Raw genomic sequence first — 16,946 nt, 5'->3', positions numbered from 1 at the left:
ATTGGTATAGCTTTACAGCTGCCATCATAAAGATGGATATACACGTCAGATATACAACACAATATAGTCACAGACACATAATCAAATACCTATACATACACTTAAATTTTAGATTTAACATAATGTACATTGATAAATATGAAAATTATTAATATTAGACAGAACTCATAACAGCAATCTAGTTGCTAAGTATTCTTCTACACTGTAGAATGCATGTTTACATAGTATACTTTTCACAACTCTTTTGAATTTCACCGGATGCAAAGATCTAACTTCATTTGGAAGATGATTATATAGCCTGACCCCCACATAATCTGTGGACTTCTCAAATTTGGATAGTTTGTGACCAACAGTAACAAACTGATTGGCATTCCTAGTTGAGTATGCATGTAAATCAGAATTTCTCTTGAATGAATGTAAATTATGCTTAATATACAATATGGATTTCAAGATATATATGGAAGGCAACGGTAAGATATTGTTATTAATGAAAACTTGCTTACAAGTATGCCCAAAAGGAATATTGAAGATAAGTCTAATAATTCTCTTCTGTTTAATAAACACTGTGTCTGATTTTGTGGAATTACCCCATAACGTAACATTATAAGTAAGGTGACAATAAACCAAAGAATAATATACATTAATGAGAGTTTTAATACTGAGTGTTCTCTTCAACTGTACTAAAGCATAGAATGAACAATTTAGTTTCTTATTAACATATTCAACGTGAACATCCCAACTCATAAACTGGTCCAAGAATACACCTAAAAATTTTATGTTTGGAATATTTACAATTTCAGGAATAGACACAACTGGCATATTTCGTTTGCATCTAAAATGTATATACGATGTTTTATCAATATTCAGTTGTAGCAAGTTTTGTGTACACCATGTTTGGAATAATCTGATAACCCTTGACACTCTATTTTGAAGCTCTACGTATGTATGTGCTGATACAATCACAGATGAGTCATCTGCGTACATTACAATGTGGTCATGAGTAATATGATCGGGTAGGTCATTGACAAAAATAAGAAATAGCAGTGGTCCCAACACAGATCCCTGCGGCACTCCTACATCTACACTGAAGATGTCTGACCTTTCCTTGTTTAATTCAACATAGAATTTCCTCTCCAGAAGATATGAGTTCAATAAATTTAACATGTTACCTCTTATTCCGTGGACATACAATTTGTTAAGGACAAATTCAAATTTAAGACTGTCGAATGCTCTGGAAAGATCAAAGAAGATACCCACTACAAGAAGACCATCATCAAGATGCCTATAGACAGATTCCATAAATACTTCAGTAGCCCCCTCTGTTGATCTTCCGGATCGAAAGCCATGCTGTTCTGAACACAGTGCATTATTTTTGTCCAAAAACTGTATGATCCTAGTGTAGTAAGCTCGTTCAAAAATTTTTGAAATTACATTTAACAAAGAAATAGGTCTATAATTATCAATACAAGTGTGATCGGATTTTTTATATACTGGAACAATTTTACTTAATTTTAGGTTTTCAGGAAATTCACCTGTGTTGTATACTAGGTTAATTAAATATGCCAGCGGTTCTGATATAACATCCTTGATGTGCTTGATCATTCTTGTGTTCAATTCATCATTTCCAAAAGAATGTTTATTTTTAAGACCACAAATAATATCAAGAACTTCATCAGATGTTACTGGAAAATAAACAAAACTGTCTATAGTCCACCTATGTGATAAAGTACAGTTTTGAGGGTTATTGTCAAGCCTATTTTTTAGTGCATTATTTTTGTCATTGAAATGGCATGCAAAATATTGAGCTAAATTTTTATCATCTGATATTAGTTTGTCTTCAATTTTGAGTTTAATTTTATTAGTACTTTGCTTTCTCCCTATAGTTTTATTTACTATACTCCACATAGTTTTTTGTTTATTATTACTACTTATAATTTGAAGATAATTGAATTCCCTTTTCTTTTCAGCAATAAGATTATTGTATTCCTTCTTGGTAGCTTTATACTCATTCCAGATGTTACTATTATTAGAGTTTTTAGCTTCATTAAATAGGTTTTTTAATTGTTTACTCCTAGCATATATGTCATGATCAACCCAACCTTTACTTTTATGCACGTCCTTACCTATTTTACTTTTAAGGGGACAGTTTGAAGTAATAGCAAAGTTTAAAGTATCCATAAATTCGATAAAAGCGTTATTAATATTACTTTCATTGTATACCTCGTAAAAACCAATCCTCATTAAGTCTTGTTTTAGGATGTCTAAATTATTATCATTTAAACACCTAAAACACTGCTGTTTTATATTAGATTCCATCCTATCCTGATTACGACCTACAACAATGTCAAAAATAATGGCAAGATGGTCACCCATATTGGGTTGATTGACTTGACAAGTATGATTCATAGTGATATTATTAGTAGCAATGTAGTCAATTTTTGTTTTTGTTACTTTATTGTTATTCATGAAAATACGTGTTGGTATATTTGGGATATTAAGAGACAAACCAAACGATTGAAAAAGATCATCTAATCGAAGTTTTTCATTGCTCTGAATTAAGTAGTTGATATTAAAGTCTCCACAGAGATAAATTTTATCAACACGGTTGTGAAAATGACCTAAAATATTAAAACAATTATTTATAAAAGAATCTAGATTGCTGTTAGGCGTTCTGTACACATTAATGACTAGAAATTTACAGTTACTGATTAAAATAGTCACAGCACAACATTCAAAGCTTTCTTCCTCAGAGAATTTACGGCAATCAACGACTGAGACTGCATACTTGTCTGTCCCAGATTTAGATAAAATAAGAGTTCCACCATGTATTTTATTTTTTCTAGTAAAATGGGTTACTAAAGTGTACCCTGGGATATAAATAAGATTAATATTATCCTCATTACACCAGTGCTCCTGAATACATAGAATGTCAGGTTTTTCAGCATTAGAAAAAAGCTCAAGATTTAAAAGTTTGTTTGTTAAACATTGTACATTAACCGAGATTAACTTCAATTTAAAGTCATTTACTATACGTGAAATAGTTGTATTGCTTGAGGACCCACCTAATGCGACAGCGTCCTCCTCATCTTGAAAAACGAGACTAATGCTCCGCTGGGCCAGATTTCTCGCTTCCATGCATTCTTAATTAAGTCTCGTCTAATGGTCACTTTCATGGATGCATATATGTCAGGTTTTTTGGACTGATGGATTTCGCATTTTACGCCATCTAAATGATTTTCCAGGAACTTTTCTAATTGCTCCGGTTTTGTGTCAGGCTTTAGGCGAGTCACATGTAGGTTGATCATTTGTGGAACAGCCTCAATGTTGCAAGGTGACTCGGTACTTCCAACTAAGAACTTCCTCTTTTTTCTATGAGCTACCTGTGTCCACGCACCGTTGCTTGAAGACTCTGAAAGAACCGGAGCATTATTTTCAGTGTTCAACAGATTATGTAAAACAGTTTGAGTTTTGGCTTCTTGCATTGCGGCACTCATTTGTCTTGATGTAATGTATTTTTTTTCATTTGGCACTTCATTTCCAAAGTTTGTCGATGTTGAGGATCGCGCTAGCGTTCCGTCTGCAGGAATTTTAGTCACTACTAATTCAGTTTGTTTACTATTAGTAAGGTCATTAACATTTTGTAGTTGTTTATCATCTTTACCAGGGGAAGTCCAGTTTTTTCTTTTGTCAACGTTAATTACCTTGAATTCAGGTTCTTTAGTTTTTTGTTTTACTTTTTCTTCAAGGAGCTCGTTAGTTCTTTTTAACAATTGATTATTATCAAATAAAATTTTATATTTTTCCTCTTTTTCACTTAAAATTGTTTTTAGAAAATCAATTTCCAACTGTAGGATATGTGCATTTACCTCTTGAGTATGACTTACTGAGTTTCCTTTGGGATTTTCAGATTGTTCACATGTCTCACATACAATTCTAGTATCACATAACTTTATACATTTCTGCTTTTTTCTTGATGAACAAGATAAATGAAAAATACTTCCACATTTTATGCACACTATAACGTTAGTAGTTTTCTGGCAACATTTGAATGCTTTTTCCTTAAAATTCTCATCATTTACAGAGAGGAGTAATTTCACGTGCGCATCGTTTGGCGCCATCTTGAATATGCTTCACTGATACCATAAAGCTACCATAAAGAATTCAATACAGTAAAGCACAAAGAGCTGATGGAGATGATGGAGCAATCTTTACTGGAATCAAATATCGTCTATCAGGTCAGAGGCAGGAGAATCTGATGATTTCAATATCAAATCTAGGGTCCAACAGAGATGTATATTATGTATATTACCACTGCTGTTCAGCATATACTCTCAGAAAATCTTTCAATAACCAGTAGATGATGTTGAAGCCAGAATTCAAACAGGCAACATGGTATTCGCTGATAGTTCTGAAGTCCTCCAGGAGTTCATGAATAGGATCACAGAAGTATTTAAGTAGAGATAATACTAAACATTAAGGAAACAAAATCTATGATGATCTCTAAGAAGGAACAGCAATTTGGACAAATCAGTGTGAACAGTCAACAAATAGAAAGAGTAAAAACATTACACCTACCTTGGTACGAACCTCAATTCAAATTGAGACCATTCCCTACCAAATTAAATAATGCAGGATAGAGAAAGTAAGATTTGCACTTAAGATTGCAGATTTGCACAAAAAATGGCTAAGCTATTTAAATCTCATGATTAATCAATACCCATAAAAATCAGGCTACTACAATGTTATACCTTTCCTATTCGCGGTGTGCAAGTACTTGGAAGGGATACGTGAAACGATCGTGCGCGAATAGCGGAGAAATATTGCAACTTTCTTAAATAATTCATATTGTAAATTGAAATTGTCAAGTTGACGTACATTTCATATCTACTGTCATTAAAGGAGAAAAATTATATGTTGCTCCACAATATTGGTATGATATGCAATTATTATATAAAGGTAAATTTAATTAATTGTATTTTGCTTGCAGTACTGCATTTTAATAACTAATTTTATTTACTACATACAATTGTTTACGTTTTCGTCACGTAACCTGAATCTTATTTTTTCTTATTATTTTTTTGGGCTATGGCCTTGACAATTATCCAGCAACCAGGACTAACGTAATTGGTCAATACAATTAAAAGTGCGAATAAAAGTGCAGAGCGTAGAAATAGGTGTCGCTTTGCGCAACTTGCACGGTCCCAATACTGTTGTATGAAGTTGGATAGTGAACTCTCACAGATGTCACCTGCAAGGAAATTGAGGCTTTAGAAATGTGGCTTTAATGTCAAATCCTGAATAATACTGACAACATTACTGATCAGGGTATTTTATTAAGAATACAAAAAGAAAAAGATCGGTTAACCACAATAAAAACAGCAAAAATTGAATACCTTGTTCACATCATGAAGAACAGCGAGATATATGGACTGCTGCAAGCTGCAATTAACTTTACAGGGAAAAGTAGAAGGAAAATGTAGACCAGGAAGGCGAAAGATTTGCTGGCTGAAAAATCTACCTACGTGGTTCAGTTCAACACAACAAATAAAAATCTGTTCACAACATCTGAAAAATCACAACATCCAAAACGGATAGGCACTAAAGAAGAATACTTAGATCTTTGCATCAACTGGTCTAGATGATTAATGTCATTACAAAATGAATATACATGATTATTGTATTGTCATTTTTTTAATGTTTTTTGTGTTAAAGTTTGTTTATAGAAGACACTTAAATTTGGTTGTGCATCAGGTATGTATAAACTTTAGTATTTGAATGAAAGCTTAATTTTTATATCATAGTACTTGGATAAAACTTACCAGTATCGACTTATTACCAATATCAGTGTGTTGATAACTCTTAGCTATAGCTGAAGCACAGCTTAAGCCAGCTAATTCCATTAGCTGATCAACAGAAAATGAATAGTCATTAAAAAGTTCTAAGTCAATTGACTGAGCTTCTTTCTGTCCAAGTAACTTAACCATTCTTAATGTTTGACTACCACTAAATGATCTGAAAAATGTTGTCCTGATTACATTCAACAGCTTAATATTCAGAAATTTCATATTAAAACATTTTGGGTAAAATCATTTTTCCACCTACCTCTACCGAAAGTGTACTTTTCCGGACCTGATTGTAGGGAGCAAAGTTGTACTTTTCCTCCCTAGGGAGGAAAATATTTTTCCTCCCTAGGGAGGAAAAGTAAAAGTGACGTCATGGTATTTCATTCATGAAATATAACTTATTGACGCCCTGTACAATATCTATTTTCTATTACGTAAGTATCTATACATTTTAACGTTTATTTAAAAACACTCTGTATTTTGCAGAATGGTAAAAAACAGTAAATTGTTATTCTGATTTAACAATGTTTACATTAATAATTTGACTTATATTTGACAGTTGACAGTTATATTGTACGTACTTGTTAGTTTTAATTCTATTAAATTTTGTTGGCTAGTTACATAAATAAATTAAGTAAAAATGAAAAAATGACTTGTTATTTGAGGAAGGTGGAAAAACCATATGTATAACATGGGAGTAAAGTGCCTTTTCCTCCCTTGAATGATTACTGCCCTCCGCTACGCGTCGGGCAGTAAACTTCATTCTCGGGAGGAAAAGTAGCACTTTCCTCCCTTGTTATACAAATAGCTATTAACGTACATGATCTAAAAAATAAACAAAATATTCCACAAATGTATCAAAAACAACAAAAATCACAATCACAAAAACATGTCAATGTCATTGAAATTAGACGTGAATGTCAAAGTTATACTCTACAAAACAAAAATGTTCTATTTACCGGTTCCGGTTATTCCGGTTACGGTTACAGATAATTTACCGGTATTGATTAATCTCAAGACTACCACAAACAATCGATTTCCAGCATGATCGATTTTTTTCGATTTGGAAGATGTGTTCAGCACACCGATGCCAAGCTTCCCGGTATTCGGTAAAATACAGAATTTTAAATACCGCACTACTACTTGTATTTCTTATAATAAACTAAGGCCCGTATTCATAGTCCGTACTCAAGTCTGAGTCGATGCTTAAGGTCGACCTTGAACAAATTCTTATACAAATTTGTATACAAATTATTTCAAGGTCGACCTTAAGCATCGACTCATACTTGAGTACCGACTATGAATACGGGGCTAAATTTTGTTTTTGGACCGATTAGTTAAAATTTAGGATACTCTTTTTAGTATTTTTAATACAATTATGTCAGTTCCTGATTATAAATTTGTCCAGGTTTATTTTAAAATAGAGAATAATAAAATCATTGGTTTTTATTGGCAATATTTTTTAGTGATGAATTTTTTGTCTTTGGGCCACGTGCACAATGCCATTAGATAAAAATGGAACATTCTATCGTTGAAATTAGTACACCTATATTTTTTGCGTTTCAAAAGGTTTAATTTCATATCTAATAAATCGTTATTATTCCAAGTTTTAAAAATCGTACGATTTTACGTCATAAGCTACAAGGTTCAAAGTGCTCCCGTTATATCTTGTCCTTGATATTAACTCACCTACTTAAACCTCTGTTTTTCAGTTTTTCTGTAATTTACTGCATATATGCGTTCGCGATAATTAGTTTTATAGGTGTTGAACATTCATATAATCTCAAGTGATTAAAGGTTATTAGACTGTCATATCTAAAACGTTTGACGAAATCCATTCCTTCATCCTAATCTGATCATCATGGTTAAAGGTAATAGGTTATCTTGTATTACTATTATCCCTGATTATAAGGTAGTTGAAAACAATGAAGTCAGTTTTTTTAAGTATTTAGACCGGTTTCTTGATTTTAAAAATATAAACAAACGTTGTCACTTGTTATTTTAGTCTGATTATGTATTTTTCTTACTGTGATGTACACATTTCAAAAATTAAAAGGTAGATAAAATGAGTAGGTAAAATGAGAAATTTTACACAACATCTAATCATATAATCATTATATCTTTTATGCAATAGTATAGGAAAAGGTTTTTCTATTATTTCACATGAAAACATGTTTTTTTATACATAGTGGTAATTCATAAACACCTACTTGATTTAAAGACATAATATTATGGAGCAAACCTTAACAACAATTAACAAGCACTCAATATCTGAAGCAATGAGTAAACTATATGAATAACATACCAAGTAACATATTGTAAAATTTTCAAAATATGTAATAGGAACTGAGTTTTTTGAAAACAAAATTAGCAACTCAATGTGTCGACCTCATGAAGCTCATGTGTCTTGACCTAATTAACACATTACGTGCGGATGCCTGATCCTAAGACTAATACTCGGAATGGACAAACAAAAAAAGGTATAGTTTACTCTCTCTATAATGAACACTGATGAGGTTTCACTTATTACGAGGTACATTAGGTGTCCCATGAAATTCCTATTGAACTATACTGCCGTCCTCGATTAAAACATGGTATCTGCAATCTGCAAAAAATTCGAGTTTTTGCTATATGTGGTTTCCGTGTGACCTTATTTATGTTTCTGCAATGTCTGAAAGCTGTATCATTTTATTTACTACCAAAATAAACAAATGGAAATACGCAGTATGTGCATATAGAGTCCTGAGAAAAAACTTTGAGAGCCGATTTCTCAGTTTTAAGTTGGCTGCACATACCGCGTTTTATTTGAGGACAGCAGTTTAATCCTCTATAACGAGGGAGAATAAGATCGAAGACCATGTTTCTTTACCTGTTTTTGTTGCGGTAATGGCTGTAAATAAATACCCCAACTGCCTGTATACAGAAATACCTAAGTAAACTATGTGTGCTTATCGAGGTCAGTGATGTAATAAACACCACCGCCTGTCAACTTGTTGCTATTTATCCACCGACTCTTTTTCAAAAGCTCCATTCAAACAATGTTTACCATCTTATATTGCTCGGATTGGCTTCACTATAGGAAGTTAATGCCTTAGAAAACAACATATTCATATGTATGCCCAATATTATTATTGTCTGATATACCGAGAACGGCTTATAACGAGGTAATTAGTCTGCCATTTCAGTTCATGTTATAGAGAGAATACAATATAATGGCCTAGCCGGGTAAGATGATGAAAAGTGCCCCCAACTCGATTTGAATTCCATATAGGTCACTGTTTAGCATATATAGTGAAACTAACTTTCTGAAATTTTTAGCCCCCTAGGTGGTCATGTGACCCACCTAGAGCCTAATTAGGCTTTTTACGTTTTTATTTTTTATCTCAGCCGCATCGAGAACTAGCGAAAAACTTTAAATAAAAAATTTGTAAGATTTAAAAAGTTCTGTGCGAAAAAAATTTTTTTTTTAATTTTTGGCGGGAAATTTTAATTTTAGATCGATTTTAAAATTTTAAATGAGTATAAAAAAATAACTAAAACATTCGTTTTCACGAAAAAAATATATAACGTGTATTTTTGCATTTTGTATTTTCGTTTTTTGATACAATTTTATACATATTTTTCAAAAAAGGTAACACCGTCACTGAAGCAAGTAAAAAATTTAAAAAGAATTGGGGTTTGCTTAATAAAAATATTTTGTAACACCATCCATTTTCAAGATACAGGGCGTTGAAGAAAACAAAATTTTACACATTTTTACGATTTTGCCGAAACTACTGGCAACATTGTAATAAAACTTGTCGGGTTTTAAGAGGTAGTTATTGTGCATGTTTTGACATACAATTAAGGATTTGATATTCATCATTAGCGCGCTTAGGGGTAATGGTCTGAACTTTTCAAAGAAAAAAAGATAGTACGCCACTGACATATTTCAAATTAACAATCATTTTTAAATTCCTCATTCAATTTGCGATAAAAAAACCATCTTATCATTTTTTCATACGAGGCGCCGTTTTGCTGCAAAAAATAAAATATCTAACGCTTCCAAAGTAATTGAATTAGTTTTTATAATGAACGTACAAGTTAACGTATGTAGAAACTACTAATAGAAGTTCGAATACTTTGTAAGGGTTAAGATGTTTTATTTTTTGAATAAAAATGGCGCGTCGTATGAAAAAATAGGAAGATAGATTTTTTGTCACAAATTAAACGAGGAATTCAAAAAGGATTGTTAATTTGAAATATGTCAGTGGCGTACTATCTTTTTTCTTTAAAAAGTTCAGACTATTACCCGTATACGCGCCAATGATAAATATAAAATTCTTAATTGTATGTCAAAAAATGCACAACAACTACCTCTTAAAACTCGCCAAATTTTATTACAATGTTGCCAGTAGTTTCGGCAAAATCGTAAAAAATGTGTAAAATTTTGTTTTATTCAACGCCCTGTATATTGAAAATGGATGGGATTACAAAAAATTTTTATTAAGCAAACCCCAATTATTTTTCAGTTTTTTTACCTATTCTAGTGACGGTATTACCTTTTTTGAAAAATATGTATAAAACTGTATCAAAAAACGAAAAAAAAAACCAAAAAAATGCGGTTTTTTATTTTTAAAGGTGCGTTTCACCAATTTTAAAAATTTGAAAAAATTCAGGGTGAAATATTATGCAAAAATACACGTTATATATTTTTTTCGTGAGAACGAATGTCTTAGTTATCTTTTTATACTCATTTAACATTTTAAAATCGTTCTAAAATTTAAATTTTCCGCCAAAAATAAAAAAAAAATTTTCGGACAGAACTTTTTAAAGCTTACAACTTTTTTATTTAAAGTTTTTCGCTAGTTCTCGACGCGGCTGAGATAAAAACTAAAAAAGCCTAATAATTAGACTCTAGGTGGGTCACATGACCACCTAGGGGGCTAAAAATTTCAGAAAGTTAGTTTCACTATATATGCTAAACGGTGACCTATATGGAATTCGAATCGAGTTGGGGGCACTTTTCATCATCTTACCCGGCTAGGCCCTTTTCACCTACTTCATGTAAAATATTTATCCTGCTTAAGTAACTTAAAGACGACCCAGAGAGCTATAATTTATAGGTCTTGGGACCATACTTAAAATTATTACCTCCCTCATTAGACTTTTAGACAATGTTTCTAATACATAAAGTTTTCTGGTAGGGACGTTTCGTAAATATAGAGGTTTCTAAACTTTGGTGCCTCCAACATCTGGAGTATCTTAAAAGTTTGTCTGACAATTAATATTACCAGTTAATTGTGTATTTTGATCAGGATTGTATATTTTATACCATAAATAATCAGGATTGTTTGATAAAAATACTTACAATTTATTGGTAATATTGTCAGACAAATTTTTAAAGGTACTCTAGGATACTCTACAGCAGGGGTGGGCAAAAGCCGGCCCGCGGGCCGGATCCGGCCCGTTTGCTTACTTTATCCGGCCCATTGAGAAATCCCGCAAGCAATTTTTTTAAGAGCGTAGGCGCAATGCTTTTTAAGTGCATTCATTTTTTTCGAATCCTGAGAAAACTAATAAGTATTTTTGAAAAATTTAAACGCAGAATGAAATATTACATTATTACTGAGGGCCGAAAGTCCCTGAAAACTTTTATAATGTTTATCACAGAGGTAAAAAAAGAGAAAATTTAGTATGACTTTTAATTTCAAATATATCATTCAAAGAAACTTTTTGTTTATTCTAAGGGACTTTGGGCCCTCGGTAATAATGTAATTTTTCAAAAATATTTATTAGTTTTCTTAGGATTCGAAAAAAAATGAATGCATTTAAAAAGCATTGGTCCGAAATTATGTGCCTACGCTCTTAATCTCTTTTATGCGATTTTGCTGAAATCAACAGTATTAGTGTTCGTAGTGTTCGTATAAATAATGAATATCTATCTTCTGCTTTTCTTAAAAGCGTCTGTGTGTTGAACCCGGTCCAGTTGCGAATATTTTTCGGTCAGGGTATTTGTCGTCTACCAGGACCCCTTTTTCTTCGATTTTACCCTTCATAATCATCTGCTGCAACAACTTACTTGCGCTATCATTTCTAAGTATGTGCCCTTTCTCCTTGCTGTCTTTCTCCTTTTAATGATGGTCAAAAGTTCTCTGTTCCTTTTCCATTCTGTGCAACACCATTTCATTCGTAATATGATCGGTCCAGGGTATTTACAAAATTCCCCTAAAAAGCCACATCTCAAAAGCTTGCAGCTTTTTCATTAAGTCAGCATTAACAATCCAATAAAGAAGAATAGAATGGACATAACATTTTTATTATTATAACGGATTTTTATATTGTTCTCCGCCTTTCGGTTGCCCGTTTCCAGCTTTGTCAGTCGTTGCATTCGTCAGGGTGAAGGTTCCTTTCCTAGCCAGGATTGTTTCGGCGTTCCTTTCTTCCTTCTTTTCCTTGGCGTCCATTTTAAAATTTGGTTTGGCAGCCTGTCGTCGTCCATTGACGTCGTACGTGACAATATCAGATCAATTGCCTCCTTTGAATTTCGTCTATGATGGTTGACTTGACATAACATTTTACCATCCGATATCAGATTTGGAGATTGAATCTTTGGTTACTCAAAAATTTCCTAATCTTCAAAAAGGCTGCTCTTGATTACTCTATTCTTGATCGAATTTCTGAAGTTCATTTTTTATCTGGATCCTTGTTATGGCTTAATAGAATGGACCATATTAAAAATTTCGTAATTTTACTGGAAACAAATTGTTCGCATGTACACAATAGAAAGACATTTTATTATTATTAATAGTCAAATGTCTTTCTCCAAATGATTTAAAATGATACTTGTAGTATTTTTGTTAAAAAAATTTCTTGGGCAGAGAAAAACCTCCACCAAAAACATTAGCGTACATATTGGGTGTAGTCCTCCGGCCCGGAGGACATTTTGAAAATATCATTTTGGCCCGCGCTTAAAAGTATTTGCCCACCCCTGCTCTACAGGATGATTGATTAGTGGGGTAAAGCTCAATAGATCCGCTATAGTAATAGATAGCAATAAAAGTTAATAACAAAAATTGTAGCCAACTTTGAGCTTTACATTACAAGATTAGTTAGAATGTTACAGGGTGTTCGATAACACAGTGGCAGACCAAACTTATGTTGTTTTAAATGGAACACCCTATATTTTATTTTATATTCAAAATTCTGTTAACTTCTCCATCACAAAAATATAAAGGTTTGTTATGTTATACAGGGTATCTACAAAGTTATAACCAATTTTATATGAAAATCGTTCAACTACCTGTACAAATAAAAATAAGTACAGTAGCAATGGTTTATTAATGCCATATTTTTTATGTCTTGTCAAAATTTTCAAAAATAATTGATATTGCTAATTTTCTTTATATCAAATACAGGGTGAGTCAAAACGCAAGTACATTATTTTCTCAGTAATTTTAAATGGAACACCCTTTATTTTATATCAGTATTGAAAAGTACCATAACTGTACTTTAATTTTTATATAACATTCTGAATTGCCGATATAAATGAGTCAGATTAAATAAATTATTAGAAGAATTGTTTACTAAGCAACAACATTTTTATTTATTTAGTATTATTTTGTATTTTGACAACGACACCCGACTTGGGCGTCGAAACGTTAATAAAATCATTTTTAGGTAAAATTGTGGCTTATTTCCCATTTGAATATACTTGATTATAAAAATGCCACAAGAAAACAGCTTCAGAATAACATTCCCTATGTCCAAATTTATTAGTTTTCGAGATATTTTCATTTTTCAGAGCAAATTATTTTAGGTTTCTAAATATTTCCAAACTTTAAGTAAGCCATGACTGAATTAACAATTGATGATTACTGATTATTAATCCGGTAATCAATGTGACAATGTAGCAAATAAAGAAAGAAAAATAATGTATTAGTAATACATTTTACAAAAAAAAAACACAACTACAACATGTAACATTTTTGAAACAATTAAAAACTACTTTTTTGTGTAAATGTAACAAATTAATAAAGATTGAAAAATAATTTATTAGTAATAAATTTTACCAAAACAGACACAAACACAAAATACAACATTTTGTGAAGAAAATTAAACACTACTTTACTAACACTAATACATTTTGCAAAAAAAACATGTTTGAAAAAATTAAAAGCTACTTTTAATAAAATATCTTTAATATTTAATTACATAAGGTGCTCAAAATTACCTCCTAACACATTTATGCCCGCCTAAAAACAATTATTGAATGAGCTACTTACACTACGAACAATTTTTAAAATAACACATCGAAATACACTTTGTATTCTATTTTTCATCTCATCCCTTGTTGTTGGAGGTATTTTATAAACTTCGTTATTAACGTAACCCCAAAAAAAACCAGTCCAGTTTATTAAATTCTGGTGATCTGGGTGGTCCTGCTGCAGGTCCATTGAAAAATGAAAATATCTCGAAAACTAATAAATTTAGACATAGGGAATGTTATCTAAAAATTAAAGTACGGTAATGGTACTTTTCAATAATGATATAATGATATAAAATACAGGGTGTTCCATTTAAAATTACTGAGAAAATAATGTACTTGCGTTTTGACTCACCCTGTATTTGATATAAAGAAAATTAGCAATATCAATTATTTTTGAAAATTTTGACAATACATAAAAAAATATGGCATCAATAAACCATTGTTGCTGTGCGTATTCTTATTTATACAGGTAGTCGAACTTGTTATGATTTTCATATTAAATTGGTAATAACTTTGTAAATACGATGTATAACATAACAAACCTTTATATTTTTGTGATGGAGAAGTTAACAGGATTCCGAATATAAAATAAAATATAGCATTTTCCATTTAAAAAAACATAAGTTTGGTCTGCCACTGTGTTATCGAACACCCTGTAACATTCTAACTAATTTTGTAATGTGAAGCTCAAAGTTGGCTACAATTTTTGTTATTAACTTTTATTGCTATCTATTACTATAGCGGACCTATTGAGCTAATAATAACTCTAATAATAAAAATAACCCCACTAATCAATCACCCTGTATATTTACAAAAAGCCCCCTCTTGAAAGTTTTCTGAATTAGAAAGCTTGTCCAACTCAACATGAATAACTGAATAAAAAAGGTCTCATGTGTGAGGTAATAAATTTTTTTAAGTGTGGGCCCAAGGTCCCTTAACATCTCTTTAAGTACCTACATATAGGATAAAAGAAGTACTTCTTAATATGTATTAATAAATAGGGTGTGCTGTAACAACTACAACAATCTTATCAAGATTGGGAATAAGTCCAATGTTACATCTAATTTCATTTATAAATTGAACATTGAACTAATACTATTGATAAATACCAATCAAGGTCAAGTGGATTCATCTTTTTGAAACTTGGAATTACATATCTATTTTTATTTACAAACATGACTACAGTAGATCTAAATTGCTTGTAGGCACTAAATTCTGAGAAATGATGATTGAGGTTTAACAACAACACTGATGACTGGTTAGGTGAATATAGATAATTGGTCAACTGCTATATTAATAATTCACTTACAGTCAAATAGTCATAAATCGAAGCCACCAGTTGATAGAGTGCATCTCTTCACTTCCTCTGCAACATTGTTATCGGATGTATGCAACTACAGATCCTAAGTATGTAAAGTTCTTTACCCAATCAATGTTGTATTCTCGATTGTTAGAGTTTCTATCTGACTTATTTCTGTGTTTTTACTTGCATGCATATATTTTATTTTTGCCTGATTGATTTTAAGGTCACTATTTTGTGCAGAGCATTCTATTTGATTGAATGCCTCTATCATTTCTTTTCTTAACCTTGCGATTATCTCAACATCATCTGCAAATGCTAGTATTTTTACATTTTAATTAATTATATTGTTATGGTTTCGAGTGTAATCTGCATACAACAGATAGTGCAAAGATTGGTTAAAAAGGATTTTTGTGTAAGTGCGTACCTACTCACTTCTATTTTTTGAACTATGTATATTAATAAATTAATAATTAGTTTTTAATCTCCTTACGATAAAAGTCAAGCTTCGGAGAAGTTGATTCGAGCTAAACTTTTTGCACTGGACGGGTAATTAAGGACGATAAATAATTATTGACGAAAACAAGAGGTCTGATATTCAGGTTTCCGTAGTACTGTATAAAAATTTATAAAGATTTTATTTGTTTAGTAATAACATTTAAAGGTACAAAACGTACAGTGGCGGAGCATACAAGAAGATAGGCGGAGTTAGATTGGAATATGACAGTGAATGGCGAGAAAAATTACAACAAGAGAAATAGAGCAGGAAGTGAAGACGAAGAGATTTTTGAAAGGAGCAAATTAACGAAGAAGTGACCGAGCAAGAACAACACCCAAAATGAGGATATACTTAAAATTATGCGTGAATTTTTGGTGAAAAATTACGATATGATGGCCGAAATGAGAGAACTGCGTAAAAAACAAAGATATACACTGTGTCCACAATTTCGAAACTAACTATACCAAGTGTGTTTGTACTCCAGGGAAATAAGGCAAAAATATACCATGTTCGGGACACTTGAGCAGCCAGGTTGCAAATGGGTTTTTTGGGTACTATATACCTAATACATTATACATACAAAAATGCCCGTCACAGTTCGGACGAGAAATTTAGTTATTAACAAATAAGTGTCAAAAATGGCAGTTTTTTCGTTTAAATCGCCACAGGTAAAAATAGGGTAATTAAATATCTTATTTATACTGTTATTCTCGTAGTAGATGAGCCAAGGTTTAAAATGGCAGTTTTTGAATTTCGGTTCGATCATTTGTTGCTTCAGAAATTGCAAAATAAGACTAAAATTTCTAAAATAAAAAAATTGCTATAACTTTTGTGAAAATGACCTTAAGACTTTCATATTGCACCAAAAGTTGACACAAATAGTCCATATAATGCACAAAAAATTTTAAGACGATTCGTCAATTAGTTTAAGTTTTATTCAATTTGTTTATCCCAATGAGCTTTTTTTCCCAATATTATTGTTCAGAAAATAGTAATGTAATAGCAATTCTGTGAAAACCACATGAAAGAAGAAAAGTCATTATTTTAAAGTATTTA

At 31.6% G+C, this 16,946-nt stretch overlaps 2 protein-coding genes across 7 annotated transcripts in view; one reads left to right on the top strand and one right to left on the bottom strand.

Annotated features, from left to right (window-relative positions):
• Positions 1–16,946, bottom strand: part of LOC114325541 (NAD(P)H-hydrate epimerase) — a 78,888-nt gene that overhangs the window by 11,916 nt on the left and 50,026 nt on the right. Inside the window, exons 1-3 of one of the 6 annotated variants that reach the window (XM_028273615.2) lie at positions 6,664–6,782; positions 6,103–6,129; positions 5,820–6,012 (exon numbers count right to left, since the gene is read on the bottom strand). In XM_028273615.2, the coding sequence (XP_028129416.2) occupies positions 5,820–5,984 (165 nt within the window). In that variant the 5' untranslated portion in view covers positions 5,985–6,012; positions 6,103–6,129; positions 6,664–6,782. The other 5 variants (XM_050656287.1, XM_028273619.2, XM_028273616.2 and 2 more) reach the window with 5 other exon arrangements.
• LOC114325539 (pantothenate kinase 3) overlaps positions 7,478–16,946 on the top strand; it is a 187,916-nt gene continuing 178,447 nt past the window's right edge. The window contains exon 1 of the mRNA XM_028273611.2: positions 7,478–7,714. The gene's annotated coding sequence lies outside the window, so the exon portion shown is untranslated. The remainder of the gene's footprint in view (positions 7,715–16,946) is intronic.

The sequence above is a fragment of the Diabrotica virgifera genome, chromosome 1 (assembly GCF_917563875.1).
Source record: "Diabrotica virgifera virgifera chromosome 1, PGI_DIABVI_V3a".
NCBI lineage: Eukaryota > Metazoa > Arthropoda > Insecta > Coleoptera > Chrysomelidae > Diabrotica > Diabrotica virgifera.
This window is presented reverse-complemented; position numbering and strand designations above follow the sequence as displayed.